This window comes from Heteronotia binoei, chromosome 5 (assembly GCF_032191835.1).
Source record: "Heteronotia binoei isolate CCM8104 ecotype False Entrance Well chromosome 5, APGP_CSIRO_Hbin_v1, whole genome shotgun sequence".
NCBI classification, from domain to species: Eukaryota; Metazoa; Chordata; class Lepidosauria; order Squamata; family Gekkonidae; genus Heteronotia; species Heteronotia binoei.
The window spans coordinates 150,208,132-150,232,073 of NC_083227.1; the positions used below are offsets into that span (position 1 = coordinate 150,208,132).

At 43.0% G+C, this 23,942-nt stretch overlaps 1 protein-coding gene across 2 annotated transcripts in view; it reads right to left on the reverse strand.

Annotated features, from left to right (window-relative positions):
• The window catches only part of SH3PXD2B (SH3 and PX domains 2B), a 175,091-nt gene that overhangs the window by 63,030 nt on the left and 88,119 nt on the right, over positions 1–23,942 (reverse strand). For both annotated transcript variants that reach the window (XM_060240586.1, XM_060240585.1), the window contains exons 4-5: positions 20,168–20,244; positions 7,758–7,849 (exon numbers count right to left, since the gene is read on the reverse strand). In XM_060240586.1, coding sequence (XP_060096569.1) covers positions 7,758–7,849; positions 20,168–20,244 — 169 coding nt within the window. The remainder of the gene's footprint in view (positions 1–7,757; positions 7,850–20,167; positions 20,245–23,942) is intronic.

Genomic DNA, 23,942 nt, shown 5'->3' on the forward strand with positions numbered 1-23,942 from the left:
GTTCAATTGTGCTTGTCACAACCTTGCTCCTGGCTCCACCCCCGAAGCCCCCAGATATTTTCTGAGTCCAGCCTAGCAACCCTTGTTATAATGGAATCCCAGACTACATTTCTCCAGAGAAAATGGCTGCTTTGAATGGTGAATTTGATGCAGAGCCACCAAGAAGGAGGGATTGGGGGGGGGGGGCAAAATTATCAGGTCCCAAATCAGCTGGAGGGCCCCTAAAGCCAGTGTCATACTGCGGGGGTGGCCAATGGTAGCTCTCCAGATGTTTTTTGCCTACAACTCCCATCAGCCCCAGCCAGCATGGCCAATGGATGGGGGTGATGGGAGTTGTAGGCAAAAAAAAAATCTGGAGAGCTACCGTTGGCCACTCCTGTCATACTGCATTCACAGAAAGGCATTTTTAAAACATCTAATGCACTTTTTGACTGCAGCCACTAGGGGCACATGAAATGTAGAGTATTGTAGACGCTGTTGGCTTGGCTTTCCTGCAAAGGAGGCTGAGGGAAACCCTTGCTTCTCAGATCCCTAGCCCCAGCAGCCAAAGTCAGAACTGGAGCAAGGCAAGACCACCCAAGGCAAACTACAGTCATTGCCAAGATGCAGCCTCCTAGCAAGGTCATTGTTTCCAGCAATCTATTATTTCTTTGTTTCTTTAGTTCCACCCAGTTCTACAGTTTTTTTTCCTGTTAATGTGCTGTAGCAGAATTTTTTTTAAAAAATGACATTTGTCTTTTCCTTAATTTCTCTTCATCTTCTCCACAGTCTTCTACTCCTCCATTTTGCTCTCCTGCCTTCATGCCTCTTTCATCACTTTCTCCAGCCTTCTCATCTATCATGGCTGGCAACTTGGAATTTATCTAATAGTGATATAGCAGGAAACTTTTGTTAATATTATGAACAGAAGGGGGGAGTTAATATTTCCCCATGATCCATCAACATAGTTGCTCCCCCGCCTTTACATGCATAATAATGGCATCTTAGTCTATCTTATAGTGCTTATAATTGAGGAACAGAAGTTAGCATTTAGCTTGCATTACAAATAGCATGGGGGGTGGGATCTGGAGACATCCTGGGTCAGGATATTCTGATTCCCTTCATTTTCACCCCTGGAACTCCCATGATCATCCTGAAGGTGGTGGCCAATTTTGAGATTCCTAGTTTTATCTTCTGATAACTTATACTTGCCACAAATGGACAGACAGATGGATATGTGGATTCTTTTACAGGCACATCATAACAGCCATCCAAGTAATTTGTTTCATTAGGATATTTGATTTGGATCAGGGTCATATGGGGGAGGGGCAGGTGGAATTTTTGTGCAGTGCCCTTGGTGGTTCTTGGCAGCTATGACTCTGTGGAATCAAATCGTTGCTGATCTCCCCCCTCTGTAAGCTCCGTCCCCAACTCTCCAGGATTTTCCAAAGCCAGAATTGACCACCATGCTCCAATCCTTTCTCCATGCCTCTTTTTCTATATATTTTAAAAGGTTAAAAAAAAAGGTAAAGCTAGTCCCCTCTGCAAGCACCAGTCGTTTCCAACTCTGGAGTGATGTTGCTTTCACAACGTTTTCACGGGGTGGTTTGCCATTGCCTTCCCCAGTCATCTACACTTTCCCCTCAGCAAGCTGGGTCCTCATTTTACCGACCTCGGAAGGATGGAAGGCTGAGTCAACCTGAAGCTGGCTACCTGAACCCATCTTCCGCCAGGATCGAACTCAGGTCTTGAGCAGAGCTTAGGACTGCAGTACTGCAGCTTTACCACTCTGCGCCACATATTCTATAGATCTATAAACACAAATTCAGCAATTATCCTCAAAGTTCAGTCAAATAAAGAAAGGCTACTGGGCTGCTTTGGTTCTATGCCAGTGTGGCCAAACTTGTTTAACGTAAGAGCCACATAGAAAAACATCAGATGTTTAAGAGCTGCAGGATATGAACAAATATTACACAGACATCTTTATTAAAACTCTTAATACTTCCTCTGCACAAAAAGATATATATGTATTTTACAACACGACTATGTTAAAGGAGACTTTTAAAAAAATGAAAGTTGGGACTAACAGTCCACATATGACCAGCACAGGGAAAGGACTGCAAATTATTTTTTGGCACCAGTGGGAGATGGTAACACACATGTACCATATAAATCATTGACCACCATTTGCATCATTATGCAATTCTCTTTGCCTTGACACCAAGGTTAGTAAATACAGCTCCTACAAGAGCTATGAAATCTAAGGAGGAACCCTTCACTGCCCTCTTTAATTACGTCCCTCCTTCCAGTGGTTCCCTCAGTTCTTGCACTCTCTTCCTTGCTCTAAGTCTTCAGGTGACCTCTGTGGTGGTGGTGAAGAGCTCGAAAGCCTGCCTATTTCCCCCTCCATCCATGCTTCACACACAGTGTAAATAATTGCCTATCTATGGATCAGTGCTCAGAGGCTGACTGAGGTCCCAATGCTAAGTATGCTCACTTGAGAGTAAACCTGCATTAAGTTCCTGTTTGACCTTCAGGAGCCGCACAATATGTGTGAATGAGCTGCATGTGGCTCTCGAGCCACAGTTTCATCACCCCTGTTTCTATGCTCTCTATACACAAGAGTTATGGTGCTAGACAGGTACCATGCCACTGGTGAAAAGCCATTTCTGCTCCAATGGGCCACTGAAGAGACAGATCCTACCTAACGTGGACAACTTGCCATCTTTCTATGTATTCCCACCTATCTACGAGTACAGCTACAAAAAGTATATGGAAATAGAATACAAACACCAGCATTTGGATCTAAGGACATTTCGAGATTACATATAATGATCCAAAGTACATAACAATATGAGAATATTCTGCTTTGAATATTATTCTGAACACGATGATAAGCATTTCCCCTGCCCATGTATTTGCTCCTTTATGAAAGGGCATTGTCCTATTATTGTAAGACCTGGCTCCTTTTCAAGGTCCTGCGGATAGTTTATCTCCCCTATGAATTATGACATCCGGCCATACCTCAGATAACTGTTTGATCTGCCTTTCACATTGTGACTGTGTATCAGGCCATGCAGCATTGGGCAAATTCTTCATAACACTCCCTTCAGAGGAGAGCCAAGGACTTTTATTAATTAACATTTTGAATCGTAGCTAATAAATACCCTTGGAGCATTCCGTCTGGACCATGAAACACAACAGAGACATCCTTGAGATACAGCCACAGTTTATTGCTGGCAGCAGTACTGGAATCTATTAAAGCACTCTTAGAACTGCCCCTCTTTCCCACTTTCCTTTTAGCAAAAGGGCAAAGCACAGAGAGAAGAGCTCCTTGCATCAATACCATCTTCGTCAACATGCACAATTTCGGCCTCGTTCATCAAGCACACAGATCAATGTGGTTGCTCAAAATTTGATTGGTTTCAACAAGATACTTCTTAGAATACTAAGACACTATTGTTAATTTTAAAAATGTCCAGCAACCTTTGAAAATTTTGAAGCAAGTCTTTAAAACCATTATTGTACTGTGGACCCAAAGAAACATTTCCAGAAGTTGCTGCTATTTATTTACTACTTCCCCCTCCAATCTTTCCTCCATCAAATACACAGATCTTCTCATTTGATCCTAAACAACAACACTCCAAGACAGATAAGGCCGAAAGCATCCAAAAAACAGAGACTGCACCATAGCAGCTCTATAGACATGTTTGGGGGCACCTCTGAAGCAGACAAACACAAAACAAACAGTTTGAGTTTTTCACTCACAACTTAATATCAGCTTAACACAACTAGAAAAAACAGTGTTGCATGTAACTGCTGTTGTGAACGGGGTACTCTGCTTTTACCAAGTATATATTCGGACATTACCTAGAGATGTCACAGATCTCTTACAATTCAGGGTCTATTCGGCCCTCCACTCCACCTTTGCATTTTGATTAACTGTACTCAGGACTTTTTTTTGTAGAAAAAGCCCGGCAGGAACTCATTTGCATATTAGGCCACACCCCCTGGAATCACCATTGTTTCACACAGGGCTTTTAAATACAAAAGGCCCAGCAGGGACTCATTTGCATACTAGGCCACAGCTCCTGATACCAAGCCAGCCGGAACTGCGCTCCTGCTCAAAAAAAGCCCTGACTGTACTCCATCACAAGTATGGATTATGTATGCCAACTGAGAACAGTACTTCAGGCATCTGATGGAACAGGCTCTAGTCTAGGAATGCTCATGCCACAATAACCCCATTAGTACTTAAAATGTCATAAGATTCTTTGTTGAGTTGGCCATCCAGAACAGACAATGCTGGAATGAGATGAGGCAACACAGTACAAGGCAGCTTCATAAGGGGGAAGAGACCAGAAGAGCAATCTAAGAAGCACCAAAAATAACAAATGTTTAATCATCACAGAAAATGAGGGAAGAGAAAGGCAAAACCCCCAAAATTTTGGAAGAATGGAATACAATAATATAGCGGGCTGGGGCAGACAGGCAATCCTCTCTGTGTGTGTTCTTCGGTAGGTCCCACATGGAAGCATCAATATAGCACTGCTGTATTTAAATATTTATTGATGGTGAGATGGAGCGGGAGGGGAGCCATAGCCTCACATTAACTTCTCACAATTAAAGCCACATCACAAAACTTGTCTGTGAGCGTAACATTCAGGTTTTAAATATGTTTTTTTTTAAAAAAAATAAAAGTTTGATCAGATTCTGAAATAATTCTCCAAAATCCCATTAATCCCTCCTGTAATATACAGAAGTAACATTCTAATGAGTCCCCAGCTTGCTGGGGGGAAAGTGTAGATGACTGGGTAAGGAAATGGCAAACCACCCCGTAAAAAGTCTGCCGTGAAAATGTTGTGAAAGCAACGTCACCCCAGAGTCGGAAACGACTGGTGCTTGCACAGGGGACTAACAATAGATGACTCCATGGCGACATCCATTCCATTCAAAAAGCTCACATACAGTCTCCTCTTCTATGTCTTCCATCCCTGAACTGCTGCATTAAGCTTATGAATTACCAAAGGGTCATAGGTTAATGGGCAAGCAATACTTTCGGCAGGATGGATGGGACAGCATGTTATTAGTTAATGGGCTGCAGGGCCCTTGCACAATCTAATCAAGTGACTGGCAGTCACAGAAGAAGCTATGACAGGTCAAGAAAATAAGAGGTCAAAGGAAGTTAGCAATGTGAAGCATCCTCCAAAGGAAAACCAGAGGTAAAACCTACATACATTTAATGAGAACTTTTTTGCAGACAGTTTAGATGCTGAAGGGCTTTGTGTTTAGACATAAGAGTATAAACAACATAACCAATCCCGATGCAATATACAATGTCTTTCAGTTTCATCTTGCACAATCAGTCTTTCTTTGCAAGACCAGCACACTTCAGCCACATAAAGACAACAGCCAGGACTAGTGTTTATATTGATGCTCAGAGCATTCTACAAGAGGGCTCATTGTCACAAGACAAGTCTTGCATCACATTGGGAAGGAGAGGTGATGCAGACATTCCTTCCTGAAAATATCTTGTTTGTGCGTTTTCCATTCAAAACACGAGGCTGTCGTTTGTTGGGATGAACTGCTCTGAAGATTAGCAAGAGGAAAGTTGTCTTTTGCTGTAGGCTGCTTCTGCAGTAACCCTTTATGAGCTGTTTACAACTTGAAAACTATTCATCTTGCTAGTTACTGTTAAAGAGGCTGCATATAAAAAGTCAATCGGGAACTGGGTTTAACAAAATACCGTAAATCACAACAAACAGAACTGCCTCTGCTTCAAGTATGCGACTCCCTGAATGGGAGGTGTAACTAAGAGCTTGGAGAAACGTCGACTGCGGGGTGACATGATAGAGGTTTACAAGATAATGCATGGGATGGAGAAAGTAGAGAAAGAAGTACTTTTCTCCCTTTCTCACAATACAAGAACTCGTGGGCATTCGATGAAATTGCTGAGCAGACAGGTTAAAACGGATAAAAGGAAGTCCTTCTTCACCCAAAGGGTGATTAACATGTGGAATTCACTGCCACAGGAGGTGGTGGCGGCCACAAGTATAGCCACCTTCAAGAGGGGTTTAGATAAAAATATGGAGCAGAGGTCCATCAGTGGCTATTAGCCACAGTGTGTGTGTATATATAAAATTTTTTGCCACTGTGTGACACAGAGTGTTGGACTGGATGGGCCGTTGGCCTGATCCAACATGGCTTCTCTTATGTTCTTAAGAGGCCAAATCTACAAAGGAGAAAGAAATTGCCACTTCATTGCTAGAGAAAGGGGCTGAGGCATGGGGTTGGGTGGGGGCAGAAACTCTGTGGATGAATCCTGTACTTCTCCTTTCTTGTGGAGAATCCAGGAACAGCCTTTTTAGAGCTGGTGAGTGGAGGTCTGATTCAAACCCAACGCTGGCAAATCAAGAGAACTTATCTTGTGTCTTTGCCTCAGGAACCCCACTGTCAGATCCATAGTCCTTGCAAGTGCTGCACTGGAGTGCAAACCACATGTGCTTAAGCACTCTGCAAGCATATCAGGTCAGTGCACCATGAGATGCTGGGCACATGCAGAGATACGCTTGTCAGTTCATTTGTTTATTTACAGGATCTTGCTGAGAGTAGCGATGAATCTGTTTATTTATAGGATCTTGCTGAGAGCAGCGATGAATTCACCAAAGGAAAAGTCCATTTACATTGCCCACAGAGCTTCTTCAGGGAAGCATAGACATGCTTGACAAAGAAAGCTCATAGCATGTTCTACAGCAGAGATTCCTGCCCATCTTCACAGCTGATCCAACAAAGCAGACCAGCAAATCCGCTGCTTCAGGCTGTTCCTCTTGTCCTCCCTTCCCCCTCTACTGCTTGCTTTGCCTGGGGAAATTAACCCTGCAGCTGGAAGCTTCCTGACTCAGGCGATTAGCTGTAGCCCATTTCGGTTGCTTCCAGAGAGGTGCAGCAGCAACAAAGAGTGGTGCAGGACTGGAGTCTACATGCCTCATTACTGCACTTTCTTTGCTGCCATTCCCACAGTCTAGCCCCTCCTTTCAAAGGCTCTTTCTCCCCAGCTTCAATGTGGCATTACAGTGCTGCTGGGTAAAGAAGGGTGGTGGGGGGGATCCCTTTAAGGGGTTGAAGAGAGGGGGAATGAGGAGCGTAACTCTGCCATATACCTCCCCAAGGTGGCTATAAGAGAGCATCCAGATGGTCGCTCCAACAGCAGTTACCCTGCAGGTTCTACTCTCAAAGAAGAAGTAGGTTTGTATTTTCTCCAGAGTAAAAGGGAAGAAAACAGAAGTCAGACGAGTTTGGGCACAAAGCACAAGGACATTTGGATGCTCCTGTTCAGTGCAAATGGAGGGTGAGCACGCTGCAGTCAGTGGGCAGAGTGGTAAAGGTAGTGGCGGCTTCCCTGAATGGAAGCAGTTCTTCTCCTCTTTCAGTCAGAACAGGAGGTAGCAAGAGTGACCAGGAGGAGAAATGAGTGGGTGAGGAAGGGCAAGGTCAACAGGCTGATGCATTCATGTCAGTTCAGTGGCGAAAGTGTGTCTGCAGAAGATTCACAGCACTGTAAAGTCCCATTCCCCCACTTATATTCTTTTACGTATGCATAAACAAGGCAAGTTCATCTTCTGCTTCCTGCAAAAGTTGCAGTGCTTATAAAGGAACTGCTTATAAAGGAACTGCTTCCTGCAAAAGTTGCAGTGCTTATAAAGGATTCCTATTGTGTCACATTCTGCAGTCTTAGTATTTTCAAGCGCAGCTGGGTAAGCTCCTTCTAGCCAACTTACTCTTTGGGGGGATTTAAGTCTTCTGGTCTTGTTTCAAAGAACCGAAGAACCTCATCACACTGAGAGATGTATGGGGGTAGCTGGATCAGAGCCTGCAAGAGAAAAACACAGTTTGGAAAATGAAAGAGCTGGTGTGTCCATCACACAGGGCACACATGGGGATCTGTTTGTGCCTGAACTGTACACAGGGTGGGCCAAGTCGATTTTCAATTTAATGTGCTGCTCATCACCAAAGATTTGCCCCAGTAGCACTGGACTACTCCCTCCCTCTCCAGTATGGATTCTGATTCACGATTACCTTTCCAATCGTCACAACAATACACAACACAGAGATATATAAAAAGCAACAAAAGTGTCCATAGCGCTAAGACAATTAACAGAACTAGTCTTCCTGCCTATCCAGTTCTTAGCATTAGTAAGCACCTTCGTTTGTTGCTTAGAACTTATCCATCATCCCTCAACACTGAACTTCTGTTCTGGGAAGTTTGCATTTTTACAAGCACAGCAGATTTTGTGTTTGCTGTATGGAATTTCACGGGCCACTGGCAGGCATTTTATAAGGGGATTACTGACAATTGCCCTCTCCCCTGAACTGTAAAAATAAAATAAAATTGAAGACTGTCCATACCTCTGATGCACTGATGATCACAATAGCTGAGCATGGATATATTGCTTTACAGTAAATCCCTCATCCCCTGTGGTTAAAAGCGGCGTGGGGTTTGGGAGGGGGTCATTTTACCACGCTGACATCACTTGTTGGTGCCATGTTCCACTAGGTGCTTGTATGGTATGGTAGCTTCAGCAATTCCACCAGCTCGTCCTAACAACCTTCAGCAAGGGCTCTACATTCCCTTTCCCCTTCAGCAGCATTTAGTGATGGGGGATGAAATATCCCCTGCGCAGTACCTCATGAGCCATTACTGGTTGTTTTACTGGACTTGGCAGGACCTTCTGATTCTGCATAAGGACAGATTCTGGTTTCCTGAACTGTTCTGCTAGCTGGGGCTACACACATACAGGACAGGTGCAGAATGGCTTCGCTTACACATCCTGTAATGAAAGCGGGAAGAGGTGTGCTTAGACAAGGTCAGGCTGCACTGGCCAGCCTTGCAGAGATATGCTGCATGTATTGGCTGGCTACCAGAAAGGGCTGCAGGAAGGGGAGTGAGTTCAAGGCAATCAGCAGTCCATTTACCATGCAGATGGTCTGGGAGGGGGATAAAAGAAGCAGCTTCACCTATGTACACATAAAACACTAGATGAGTTGCAGGAAATCAGGGATGAAGTCTCTCTGAGGAAGACAGATAATGAAGTGCTGATTCAGGATCTAGGCTGTTTCAATGTCTGTAATTTCAAGTTAAGATACTAAACAGCTGGCTCTCTTCTTTGATACAAATCACATCTTAGCCAACTGTTATTAGGCCTGGTAGAGTAAAAAAGGCAGGCAACCAGGGGAAGTCTTAGGGATACTGGGGCCCTGAGCAAAAGTCACCCTCTTTATTCCCAACTAAATAATTCTGAACAAAAATATAGGACATTCCTAACTTACAAACAGGCTGCTTCCAAAAGTTTGGTGTGGCCAAAAGGGTATGTGCCCCAAAGGGTATTTATATTATACACAAACCTCTGGAGTAACAAACTTCTGGAAGACCACCATAAGCTTCACTCTGTATACACATATACACAGCTTTTCAATAAATTAACTTGAAAACAAGGAATCCACCGGATTCAGGAGAAACTAACAGTCACTGTTGTTGAGGTGCCAGGCTAGGAGCTGGAGAGTATGTGCTATGTGCTGGCAAATCGCTTTCAACTTATGGTAACCCTATGAATTAAGACCTCACAAATGTCCTGTCATCAACATTCCCTTTTCCCTTCAGCAGCATTTAGTGATGGGGGATGAAATATCCCCTGCGCAGTACCTCGTGAGCCATTACTGGTTGTTTTACTGGACTTGGTAGGATCTTCTGATTCTATATAAGGACAGACTGGTTTCCTGAATTGTTCTGCTAGCTGGAGCTACACACATACAGGACAGATACAGAATGGCTTCGCTTACATATCCTGTAATGAAAGCGGGAAGAGGTGTGCTTAGACAAGGTCAGGCTGCACTGGCCAGCCTTGCAGAGATATGCTGCATGTATTGGCTGGCTACCAGAAAAAGCTGCAGGAAGGGGAGTGAGTTCAAGGCAATCAGCAGTCCATTTACCATGCTGGGAGGGGGATAAAAGAAGCAGCTTTTGCAAGCTGAGGGCTGTGGTTCACTTTATTGAAGAAGAAGATGAAGAAGATATTGGATTTATATCCCGCCCTCCACTCCGAAGAGTCTCAGAGCGGCTCACAATCTCCTTTCCCTTCCTCCCCCACAACAGACACCCTGTGAGGTGGGTGGGGCTGGAGACGGCTCTCACAGCAGCTGCCCTTTCAACGACAACCTCTGCCAGAGCTATGGCTGACCCAAGGCCATGCTAGCAGGTGCAAGTGGAGGAATGGGGAATCAAACCCGGTTCTCCCAGATAAGAGTCCGCACACTTAACCACTACACCAAATCGGCTCTTATTGAGTCAGTCCATGTCATGTTGGATCTTCCTCTTCTGTTACTGTCTACTGGTTAGGTAATAGGGAGTTTCCTAGCATTACTGTTTTTTCATCAAGAACAGGAAAGTAGGAGGTCTCACAAACTAAGCATCAAAATAGGAGTCATATGATTGATAGCTGGGAAATACTGTCCAAATAATTTGCCCATTTGATGCAGGTTTACATCCTCAATTTTGAACTGTAAATAAGTGTCTCACTCCCTCATTCACATTTTTGTGCATAGATTATTTAATATTCTTCCTATGATTTTTGTACCACTAGATCTCTGTAATGTTATGTTAAAGGGGGGTGGAGATTAGCTTCAGTGTGATCTATGGTCCTTTTCATATGCAGAACCATAAATGCCACCACTGCATGTCCTTTCAACTATTAGATGGAAGTACGTAACTGCATTTTCACAAGGTGCTTAGTATCAAACTATATCCCCAGTGCTTACCCCTCATGACAAAAGAGTGGCATCTAGTCAGTTTCCAAGCTTCCTGGGGGTGAAACCAGCCAGAAGCTGCAGGGCAGCTTCCATTTTCTTTTCCCAACTTGTCATACTCTCAGAGAGTATTTTACTGTGGAGGCACCTGATTTGGGGGGCTGTAACTTCACCCCCCCAAATCCAATTTGCACCAAATTTGGAGAACTGGTAGAAGAGGGTTCACTGAAGAGTTTGGTGCAAATTTGGCATCTCTAGCCCACTCAGGGACTGTTCTATGCCTTCCTGAACTGAACAAACTAACAAACCATGAAGTGTTCGGGAAATTGAAAGAATGCAAAATGAACTGGACCACCATTTTCGTGTAACGTGCCCTCCCTATGGCATAGTATCTGAACCAAAGCTTACACACTACCCAAATTATTTAGGAGCTCCTGTTTCCCCTGCCAACCATGACCATTGTTATTATTATAGGTCCCATAAGCAATGATTTCCAGATAACGTTCCCTCTTTGTATTTCCACAATTTTTGTGTTATCATTTAACTAATCTGTCAATGTTGCATACCAATAGAACTAAAAAATAACTAAAAAAATAGAACTAAAAAATAAAAAGTCCATTCTTACAAGCACTTCTCCAAAATAAATTGCCAGCTCATGACTATCACTTGCACAGCAAGTGAAAACCAATCCTTTAACTAGATAAGAACATAAGAGAAGCCATGTTGGATCAGGCCAATGACCCATCCAGTCCAACACTCTGTATCACACAGTGGTCAAAAAAACAAAACAAAACCAAGTGCCATCAGGAGGTTCACAAGTAGGGCTAGAAGCACCAAGAATACAGAGCATCCCCAAGCACCAAGAATACAGAGCATCACTGCCCCAGACAGTTCCAATAATATCCTGTGGCTAATAGCCACTGATGGACCTCTGCTCCATATTTTTATCCAAACCCCTCTTGAAGCTGGCTATGCTTGTAGCCGCCACCACCAGCAGTGAATTCCACATGTTAATCACCCTTTGGGTGAAGAAGTTCTTCCTTTTATCCGTTCTAACCCGACTGCACAGAAGTTTAGTTTAGTTTATTAAATTTATACACCGCCCTCCCCGCCGAGGCAGGCTGAGAGTGGCTTCATTGAATGCCCACGAGTTCTTGTATTGTGAGAAAGGGAGAAAAGTACTTCTCTATCCCATGCATAATCTTTACCGGCCTGTCTCAAACTTGCCCTTTACCGGCCTGTCTCAAACTTGCATTCGATATGGTTGATCACCAGCTGCTGACCCGCCGCCTCGCCGACGCAGGGATTCAGGGGTTAGCCTTACAGTGGCTTTCCTCTTTCCTTGAAGGTCGGGAACAAAGGGTGGCAATTGGGGGTGAGCTGTCCCAGAGGCACCTACTTAATTGTGGGGTGCCCCAGGGGGCAGTTCTCTCCCCAATGTTATTTAACATCTATATGCGCCCCCTTGCCCAGATTGCTCGGAGGTATGGGCTGAGTTGTCACCAGTATGCTGATGACACCCAGCTCTATCTACTGATGGGCAGCTGAACTGGTGACGTCCCTGTAAATCTGTACCAGGCGTTGCAAGCCGTGGCTGATTGGATTAAGCTGAGCGGGCTGAAATTGAATCCAGCAAAGACAGAGGTCCTTTGTCTAGGCTGCGGCGGTCCGGAAGGAGGGATCTCCCTTCCAGCCTTTGACGGGGTGCCATTGGTATCAGTGCGCGAGGTCAGGAGCTTGGGAGTGCTGCTGGAGTCTTCCTTGACAATGGAGACCCAGATAGCAGCCACTGCCAAATCCGCCTTTTTCCATCTTAGGCGGGCGAGGCAGTTGGCCCCCTTCCTGGAACGCCGTGACCTGGCAACAGTGATCAATGCGACAGTCACCTCGAGGCTAGACTACTGTAATGCCCTCTACATGGGGCTGCCCCTGTACCGAACTCGGAAACTGCAGGTAGTGCAGAATGCAGCGGCCAGACTGCTAATGGGACTACCTTGGTGGGAACATGTGCGGCCTAGGCTGCGGGAAATGCACTGGCTGCCAATTGTCTACCGAGTTCGTTACAAGGTGCTGGTTATCACCTTTAAAGCCCTATATGGCCGAGGACCTGCCTACCTTAGGGACCGCCTCTCTCCATATGTTCCCCAGAGAGCACTGCGTTCCAGCTCACAAAATCTCTTGGAAATCCCTGGGCCCAAGGAGGCCAAATTAAAAACAACCAGGGAGCGGGCCTTCTCTATAAAGGCACCCTAATGGTGGAATCAGCTACCAGAAGAGGTGCGGGCCCTATGGGATCTTAACCAGTTCCGTAGGGCTTACAAAACTGCCCTCTTCCAACTAGCCTTTTAAGATAAACCTGGAATTATCATCAAGCCATCTTCTATATACAGCGACGGTAGCACCTTTATTTATTTCATTCGATTTATATCCCGCCCTACCCCACCGAAGTGGGCTCAGGGCGGCCTACAACATAAAACTCTAACAATAAATCAGCTTAAAATACATTAATAATTAATACAATAAAATACATAAAAACATTTATCAATCAATAAATTTATCAATCATTTATCAATTACATTGTTTTTAGATTGATGATTTTAATAACTTATATATTGTATAATTTATATTGCTCTGTTTATTGACTGTATTATTTTGTTTTATTGTTATATCATGATATTTTATATCATGTCTTGTAAGCCGCCCTGAGCCTGCTTCGGCGGGGAGGGCGGGGTATAAATAAAAACTTATTATTATTATAAACTTGTAAACCTCTATCATGTCACCCCGCAGTCAACGTTTCTCCAAGCTAAAGAGCCCCAAGCGTTTTAACTTTTCTTCATAGGGAAGGTGTTCCAACCCTTTAATAATTCTAGTTGCCCTTTTCTGGACTTTTTTCAATGCTATATCTTTTTTGAGGTGCAGTGACCAGAACTGTATTCCAAATGAGACCGCACCATCGATTTATACAGGGGCATTATGATACTGACTGATTTGTTTTCAATTCCCTTCCTAATAATTCCCAGTATGGCATTTGCCTTTTTTATTGAAATCGCACACTGTCTTGACATTTTCAGAGAGTTATCTACCACGACCCCAAGATATCTCTCTTGGTCAGTCTCCTCCAGTTCACACCCCATCAACTTGTATTTATAGCTGGGATTTTTGGTCCCAATGTGCATTACTTTGAATCTCATCTGCCACGTTGACGCCCACTCACCCAGCCTCAACAGATCCCTTTGGAGTGCCTCACAATCCTCTCTGGTTCTCACCACCCTGAACAATTTAGTGTCATCTGCAAACTTAGCCACTTCACTGCTTACTCCCAACTCCAAATTATTAATGAACAAGTTAAAGAGCATGGGACCCAGTACTGAGCCCTGTGGCACCCCACTGCTTACCATCTTCCACTGCAAAAATTGTCCATTTATACTCACTCTCTGTTTCCTATTAATTAGCCAGTTTTTGATCCACAAGAGGACTTGTCCTTTTACTCCATGACTCTAAAGCTTACTAAAGAGCCTTTGATGAGGAACTTTATCAAAAGCTTTCCAGAAGTCAAGGTAAACAACATCTATTGGGTCCCCTTTGTCCACATGTCTGTTCACCCCCTCAAAGAACTACAACAGGTTAGTGAGGCAAGATATTTTCCTGATCATATGTACTCTTTGCAATCTTGTTTTTTGTTTTTGTTTTTTAAACCACCTCTTTCACAAATAATCGGGAAGAAATATGGACTCCCGCTAGTTTTTAGTATCTGTTTTCAAACAATTAAATTGATGATGCACTGGTATCTTCCACCAAACAAATTAATAATTCCACCAAATAAAATTAATAAGAATTATAATTTATTATGTAGAAAGAAATGTGGCAGTCTGGCAAATTTCTCTCATTGTTGGTGGACCTGCACTAAAATACAAGCTTTTTGGCACAAAGTTCTTCAACAAATCAACCAAATAACAGGGCACTCCATACCTTTTTTTTTTTGCTGGAGATTTTACTTTTGAATAAAGGACTAGATCCTAAATTAAACAAACAAAAAGCTGAACTGATATCAGTTTTATTATCCACTGCTAGACCAATCATAGCAGCTAAATGGATAGACCATTCTACAACAGTGAGCTATGGTATGAGAAAATTTGGAAACATTTTATTATGTACAAATTAGCACATAATCTTTCAAATTCATCACCCGATCAATATTAAAATGAAGTGATAGCAATATAGTATCCTTTGCTGAATTATATGGCAGAGTATGATATATAATTTTTTAAAAAATCATTATTACAGAAGCTTAATAAATTTTTAGATATACAATTATTGTTGAAACTGTCTGTAAAAGTACCAAAGCTTATTTTTTGTACTGCTTTGTTGTGTTAATAAAATTTATATTTAAAAAAAAACCTGATGAAAAGACCGTGTTATTGTAAGACATGTTGCTTAGTGTCTCCTACATTACAAAGGGAATAGTAAAGTGCCTTACAGTGCAATCCTAATCAGAGTTAGATTCTTCTAAACCCACTGACATTGGTGGTGGCGGAAAGTGCCATCAAGTAACAGCCAATTTATGGTGACCCTGTAAAGTTTTCAAGGCAAGAGACGTTTAGAGGTGGTTTGCCATTTTGCCTGCCTTTGCATCATGATTCTGGACCCTTCCAAATACTAATCCTGCTTAGTTTCCAGGATTTGAGGAGACAGGACTAGTCTAGGCCAGCCACAGACATCAGAGGACTGCATTGTTTAGGATTGCATTGATAATGACTTTGGGTGTCTTCTTAGCTGGCAGTCGGGAGCGACGGTGGCTCAGTGGTAGAGCATCTGCTTGGGAAGCAGAAGGTCCCAGGTTCAATCCCTGGCATCTCCAAAAAAGGGTCCAGGCAAATAGGTGTGAAAAACCTCAGCTTGAGACCCTGGAGAGCCGCTGCCAGTCTGAGAAGACAATACTGACTTTGATGGATCAAAGGTCTGATTCAGTATGAGGCAGCTTCATATGTTCATACGTTTGTATGTATGAACCAAAAGTACAGTTCCAATCCTGAAAGAGACACAGAGAAGAGCAGACTGCTGAGTGGCTGACTGAAACACCTTGGAAGGCAGTCTCTCTCTTCTGGTCTCGGGATTTGATGGGAAGTGGTAGCCATGCTGCCCTATATAAGAGTGCTTCTTTGCCTTCACCTGTGCTTGCCTGTATATTTGTAAATAGTATGGTATGTGTTTCTAGTCCTCTCTTCTTCAAAATGAACCAGAACAGGTAAGCACTAGCTCTTGGAATTTATACTTGATGAACTGGAGTGCATGTAACATGCCACTAACCTAAATACTGCAGGTGTACTACTAGTGTTTTACCAGTCCACACTGGACAAGGTTGCACTGCAATTCTGCTTAGAGACAAAAATATTTAATGAAACCAGGTCTGAAAAGAGACAGGACAACATGGAAGATGTTTGACATCAATGTTTAAGTGGTGATGTCATTTGGATTTTCTGCAAATAGCTTTGTATACGAATGAAGATTCCAGACAAAATGGCTGCTGTGGAAGCAAGGTATGCTTAAATAGTTAACACAGGCGTGGCCAAACTTACTTAACATAAGAGCCACATAGAACAAATGCCAGAGCTGTGAGGAAGGAAGGAAGGAAGGAAGGAAGGAAGGAAGGAAGGAAGGAAGGAAGGAAGGAAGGAAGGAAGGAAGGAAGGAAGGAAGGAAGGAAGGAAGGAAGGAAGGAAGGAAGGAAGGAAGGAAGGAAGGAAGGAAGGAAGGAAGGAAGATGGATGGGGTAAGGGAGAGGGAAGGAGAAAGCAACTTTAACTTTAAATGCATTCTCCAAGCCAGCGGTCCCCAACCTTTTGGGCTCCAGGGACCGGTTTTGTGGAAGACAATTTTTCCAGGGACCGGGGGAGGGGGGTGCGATGGTTTTGGGATGATGCAATTGTGCAAACTTCTCTTAAGTTTGGCATGTTGGTTAAGTGAGCAGACTCTTCTCTGGGAGAACAGGGTTTGATTCCCCACTCCTCTACTTGCAGCTGCTGGGATGGCCTTGGGTCAGCCATAGCTCTCACAGCGTTGTCCTTGAAAGGGCAGCTTCTGGGAGAGCTCTCTCAGCCCCACCCACCTCACAGGGTGTCTGTTGAGGTGATTTAAAGGTGTCTAGGAGAGATGATTTAAAGAGAGAAATGCCTTTTCCAAGCTGGCCAATGGGATGATGGCTTCAAGAGCCACGCGATATATGTGAAAGAGCCACGTGTGGCTCCTGAGCCACAGTTTGGCCACCCCTGGGTTAATGTTTAAGATGCTTGCACAGCTATGTCGCAGTCTGCTGTTAAAATGACTTTTTTAGAAACATGATGCAGCTCTCTCAAATCAAACAAAGAGATGGCAGAGGGGTTTGTGCCTGTTTAAAACTAGGGAGACCTGGGTTCAAAGCCCAGGAAGCTCAGCAGCTACCCTGGGCCTAGTCAGATCTCCCAATATAGCCAACACCACAGGTTTGTTGTAAGAATAAAATCGGATGGAGAACAATTTATGCTGTCTTGAGGGAAGGGATAACAAAAATAGAATGAACAAAAACAAAACAATTTATTTAGTTATCCCTGGGACATACTTCACACCACAGTGTGAAGTTTGAAACTTAGTTTCTCCATACTTTGGGGGGATTTTAGATCTCTAAAGAAATCTCAGACTTATGAACCATCTTGTGAGGAAGGAGGGATAGAAGAAAGCTAAGACCAAAGAGCTCGATTCAAGGAATGCCTTTAATAACGTCCTAAGGCTGTTCTCTACCAGCTTTGCAATATGGCGTCCACTTCTCTCTGGCTTTCAAGCAGTCGTGAAAACAGAGGTTCTAGGACTGCCTCAGGAAATAAAGTTTTCTCTTCTTTCCCAAAAAAGCAAACGAGAAATGATTGTTGCTTATACAGCTTTTGCAGAGGATGTGGTTACAGTTAATTCCTGTAACGCTCAGCATTTACTATACGTCCACAAACCACAGAAATCTCCATGCTTTTTTTTTGTTTAGTTCGAGTACTATTTTTCCATGTTCTACACAGGAAAGAAACCAGTGGCAGAAAACTGTTGTTTGGTGGTGTCCACATCATGTCTACAATGGCTTGCTTACGTGAAGACAATTTTACCCCCGTTTCTACCCTCCCTTTTTAGAAAATAGTATAAGGTACCAGTAGCTGGAAGGTTAGGCAGAGTGCAGGCTTGTTACCCTGGTAACTCCAACTAGAAGGAGGAGAATACTAAGTGGTCACAACATCATCAAATGATATATGTGTTATGTTTGTCATACATAATGTTATTAATGGCATTTTTTTCATAGCAGACAGATGCTGTCTCCTATCAGCAGATTTTTTTTTCCCTTTTTAAAATTAAATCTTGGTATACGCAGGTGTGTGCTCCAGTGCCTATACTATGAGCTTTCCCAAAAGAAATGAACGATTCACAAAGCTTTATTTGTCGATTCAATTCACTAGGGATTATAAAAGCAAACTATGCTAAGCAAAAGCATTCAAAGGTATGCGTATAATAAAACAAGAATTAAAAAATTCAATTGCAAAGACTCGAATGAGGAACTCTCAGGCTTCAGCAGAGACAAAGGAAGTCATTAAATAAACCATAATACTTTAATGCATTTCTAATCTCAGTGGCTTAAAAGAACTAAAGGCTCAGTAAGAAATAATTCAAATTAATAATTGACTTATTTAGGTTAAAGCCAAAATCACATGTACGTTCTTAAAGTTAAACAAGTATTTAACTCTTGCTTGGGAATATTTCCCTTCATTGTTCACTGAGCTGTGCTACCATTCTTGGTATGCTTACCTTGGTAAAATCATGTAGCAACAGTCTTCCACCAACAGCAGGGGAAGACAACTGCCCTGTATCCATTTCAGTTCTATAGGAAGCGGTCTGAATTATTTTCAGGTAGGATTCTATCATGTTCAAACTATTCCAGGCTTTAGGGAAATCTAGTAAGTAGATGTTTCCATCCAGATGAGGACTGGGAACTGCTTTCACGTGTTAGCTTCAGGTAGTATGGAGGAAGAAGCTCACCCACAAACACCTTGCCTCCAAGCAATAACCCCTAGGCAAAAGAAGGGACTGGGGAGGGAAGGCAGTATGGTATAGCCCAATCTTGTCAGATTGCAGAAACTAGCACGGTTGGTACTTCGATGGAAGACCCCAAGGAAGACACTGCAGAGGAAGGCAATGGCAAACCACCTCTATTTCTCACTTGCCTTGAAAGCCCCTTGCTTTCAGGAGGAGCAGTATATAAATGCACAGAAATAAATGAATGACGAATGAATAAGTTGGCTGTGACTTGTCACTTCCTTATTCATATGAGGATAGTATGATCATCACCACTTCAAAAGTGCCTTTCAAACGTCCAAAGTGCCCCACATTACCTCAACAAACTAGTCTGTAGAAGACCTACCGAACACTCTACTTCAGGGTTGGCCAAAAGTAGCTCTCCAGATGTTTTTGCCTACAACTCCCATCAGTCCCAGCCAGCATGGCCAATGGCTGGGGGGACTGATGGGAGTTGTAGCCAAAAACATCTGGAGAGCTACCGTTGGCCACCCCTGCTCTATTTTATTGACTCCCTCATGTGGTGCCCTTGAGTAGTACTGTGGTGCCCAGCAATGTGTTCCTTGGTGCTCAGTTGTTTTCCTCCACCTCACTAGAGCAAAGGAAACTAGAAAAAAACTGACTTCATAGGAGCAGGATGCTTGGCTTGCAACTTCCCAGCATTTTGTGATTGGTCCCGGTACCAATTTTTTGATTGTCCCCAGCTCTCCACGGCAACCATTTTGTGGTGGAGCCCATTGCCTGGTCCCAGAATTTTTAAAGTGCCCACAGGCTCAACAAGATTGGGAACCCATATGTACTTCATTATATTAAAAATCCTTGCTGAGAGTCTGATAAAGGAAAAGTGTTTTAGAACAGAACAGCACAGGTGGTAGTATACATTAAGATAGGCCCATTCTCCCCTATTGTTGCTATAGGCCCTCAAGAGACCTGCAGAAATAACCACAACACCCCAGACAATATAAGAAATGTTACCAGCTTTGTCCTTTAGTCCCTTTCCACAGCTGAAGAGAAACAGTAACCTTGATGCCATTGAGATCTGTGATTCAGGTGAGGAAGAAACCCTGTCTCTTTACAAGCAACATTTGGAGATTCTGATACTTTAATTTTGTACTGATGTTTTTACTTGTTTATTCAACAAAAATGTAATAGCCTCTTGGGGACTATATTGTCAAAAGGAAAGATACGTTTTCCCTCAAATGAATTAATAAGCAATAAATAAATAAACGATGAGGAATGTCTCTTGTATAACAAATATGTATCTTAATGACCAACTCAAAAGTAGTAGGAAAATATGACTTACCTTGCAATACTCATCAATTGGAATAAGGCGCTTGATAGCAACATCACGGATGTGACTTCGACGAAATAGGATCTTGCCTGTTCAAACAACGAAAAGTGATGCTAGTCATTGGTTCTTTGGGCAATACCATTTCAGTAATATTAAGTATTGAAAAAGTATTTGTGCAACTAAAGTAAATCACTAGTGTTTCTATGTCCAAAGCAATTATTTTTCATAAAGAGCCATATTAAAAGCATCTTTCTTTCCATACTTTCTCCAGTTGCTGTCAACTAGGTCTAAAACTGCAAGCATCAAATCCAGCATCTTGAAGGACATAACCAAACACACACACCCCCTTCCCCATTTACCAATTTAGGGACAAAGGAGGTACATGAAATTAGAAATTCTTCTTGTAACACCATTGGCTGCTTTGTGAGTGGAGGGGGGTGAGGGGTTGGGGCTTTGGTCTCTAATTCCAGTTGCCTCTGCAAAGTGAAATCTGTAAGAGATGTAGCTGCTGCTGGCAAGGAAACTAAAACCTTTTGAGTTAAAGGAGCCAGAATGGCTAACGCTGCACAACATAAACTCTGGAAACAGATGAATGCCAACAAAAATGGAATTAAACTGTAGAGAGCACAATTTTGCTTTTACAGCCTTGCTGGTGTGCCAAGAACCGCTGATGGGTCCATCACAGATGCCTCAGATAAACAATCCTCTTGGAGAATGGTAATATTTAGTCCAACAGATGTTATTAGCATATAATTATAGGGCGCAGACAGGCTAGAATAAAAAAGATTAAGTGATTACAGCAACCCAATGCCCAAAGAAACAAGTATTTATCCTCCCATATTTTTGCTATCCAAACAGGAAGTTTATCTGGTAATAAAAAGCTGATTACATCAAAATTAATAATTAGTAAAAGTTCATTGTATCTCCAGGCAGGCAGGCAGGCACCATTATTAAACCCAAGCACTAAAGCAAAGAACAGATACAAAAGGCCTCCTATTGCCACGCAGAGAGAAAAAGGACACAGTTTCATAATTTCTCCTCTCTCTTCCCAAAAGCAAGTACATACTTCACTTGACAGGCTGAGATACAGCAAAAATACCTGTGGGATTTAAATTACAACAAAAGGCTAGTTTGGTAGACGCTCTTGTTAGTTTACAAAGGAAGATATAAAGGAAGTGGTCCTAAATCATTTCTTAATCCCAGGGTATTTAATGCTACTAGACCACCTATTACATACAGAAGTGTGACTGGAGCATACAGGGAGGTACAATTCAGAGATTTCTCTAATCTAGGCTTCCCTTGAGCACCAAGGCTTGCTGTCTGACACAGATATCTAACAACATGAACAGGACTAATTTACTGTGGAAAGAATCACAGAACCAACTAGGTAAAATGTTAGGCATTAACAGTATTTGTTAAGGAAACAAAAAGGGGACAGACAGAATTCAGTTCAGAGAATACATATCAACTTAATGATCTTTGCCTTCACCATTGCTTTCACAGAACATTATCCATACGTTCCTAAATTATCTCTGCTACCATGAGAACTAGAAAGTTACTTTCCCAGTTTTTAAAAATTAAGGTTGAAAACCTTCTGCATCAGATACCAGCTTCCATATTTACATGGTGAATTCTGGGATGCATGCATATACAGCTCTAGTTAGAAGCAAAGATAAAAACCTGATGTGACCCAGGGGAAGCTGAACGTAAGCATGCTGGACCAGATTATTGGTCCTTCCAGTTCACTACTGTACTGTCTATGGTGACTGGCAACAGCTCACTGGAGATCAAGACACAAAAAGCTTTCAGAATTCTTTTGACTAGAAATGCCAGGGACTGAACGCATGATCTATTGCTTGCAAACAACAGTTCCTGAGTCATAATGCCTCCAGAGTAGGTCATCTGCTCAGACTTTCATGTTTACAAGTGTTACATTAGATCTTCCTGCAGCAAGCACAATTGCCTCTTATTGCTGCTCTTTCTGGAATGTTCTGGCACAACAGAAAGGCGACTACCTGAAACTAGGCAGACACATAGGAAAATACAATTCAGTCTTCGTTGATATAAAAGCTACCCACAATTTAATTGTAATCCTATCCTAGGTGTGAAGGAGTTTGAACATTATGTATAACTGGGTTACCTAGTTCTACTTGTGTGTAATAATGATAAACAAGGATTCAAGGCATGTAGATAAACATCAGTTTCAGTCTACTCACATCAAGCTTGTCAGCAACTCTCAAAGCTCTGTTCTTATTGATTATTTTCCCCACATAGCACTAGGATTATGCCATTTCTGACGTCATTTGCTTGATTTAAGTAAATGACATCAGTAACGGCATAATTCTAAAGCTATTCTGTAAACGGCTTGGGTTTTTACTACTAAGCCCCTTAACAGCACAGTGCAGTGATATGCCAGCATAACTCAGAGACAGTGTCCCATCAAATCTGTGATGTTATAAATCTGTCATCTGCACAGCTGTGGTGGTACAGAGGCCAGAATGATCAATTACCACTTTTGCCTTGCAGGATCAGAGTCACACCCAAACAGAAATTGTAAACAGAGTTCCAGAACAATTCTCTACAGTGGACAGAGAAGTACTGAATTAACAGTCTCTGTCACAGTCTCCCCCACCGCTATATGGGGCAGTGGAAGCATAGGAGCTAGGAGAGCACCTAGATGGTGCCACTCTCTCTAAATCATAGCTCACATCTTTTGCACAGTGACTGAGCTTTCTGCTACTGCTGCTGAACATTACTAATCACTGTCCTCACGTCTCTTTTAACTCTAAGGAGGTAGTCCTCAAACAGAGGTAAAGGCCAAGATGGATCCCATTCAGAGTGCAGTGCCAGTGCCAATGAACTACTCTACCTACAAAACGACTAAATGCTACACTAATCGGTATACCCCTAGCTACTTTGCTGTGTGCTTGCCAATTCTTTTGTCACAGCCGGGTTCCTGAATCATTGCAAGCTGTTTAACAATTATTTAATCAGGTTCTTTGTACCTGACTGGGACAGCTCTGCCTGCGAGCCTGCTGCCTGTAAAAGGCACAGAAGCATTCCTGATAGTAGATCTCTTGTTTTAATGAGGGTTAATAGGTAGGGATCTCTCTCCATTCTGTGAAGACTAACTTTGGCTGTCTTCAGCACAGGACTCCAAGTGTTGTGAATTGCTATTCTTCCCTTTGCTATGGTTTAAGTTTGCAAAAGAGAGCCCTGTGGCGCAGAGTGGTAAAGCTGCAGTACTGCAGCCCTAAGCTCTGCTCACGACCTGAGTTCGATCCCCGGTGGGTTTTCAGGTAGCCGGCTCGAGGTTGACTCAGACGTCCATCCTTCTGAGGTCAGTCAAATGAGTACCCAGCTTGCTGGGGAGAAAGTGTAGATGACTGGAGAAGGCAATGGCAAACCACCCCTTTTAAAAAAACAAAAGTCTGCCATGAAAACGTGAAAGCAACGTCACCCCAGAGTCGGAAACGACTGGTGCTTGCACAGGGGACTACCTTTACCTTTAAGTTTGCAAAAGGGAATTCAGGCCCCCAGCTATGGAGCTCCTGGGATCATGGCAACTACTGGGCAAACTGGTGTCTTTGGTACAGCTGAGGACACTGACGCTGCATTGCCCCCATTCCTTCTCTTGTTCTGTGGGTGGTGGGAAGGGGGCAGAGTAACATCAGGGAACCTGAGCTGTTTGTGCTTGTTTGTATCCTGCCTCACAAGGCCAACTGGCATCAACTAAAACAATAAAGCCATTTAAACAACTATTGCAATAAAACATTATAAAGTGCTA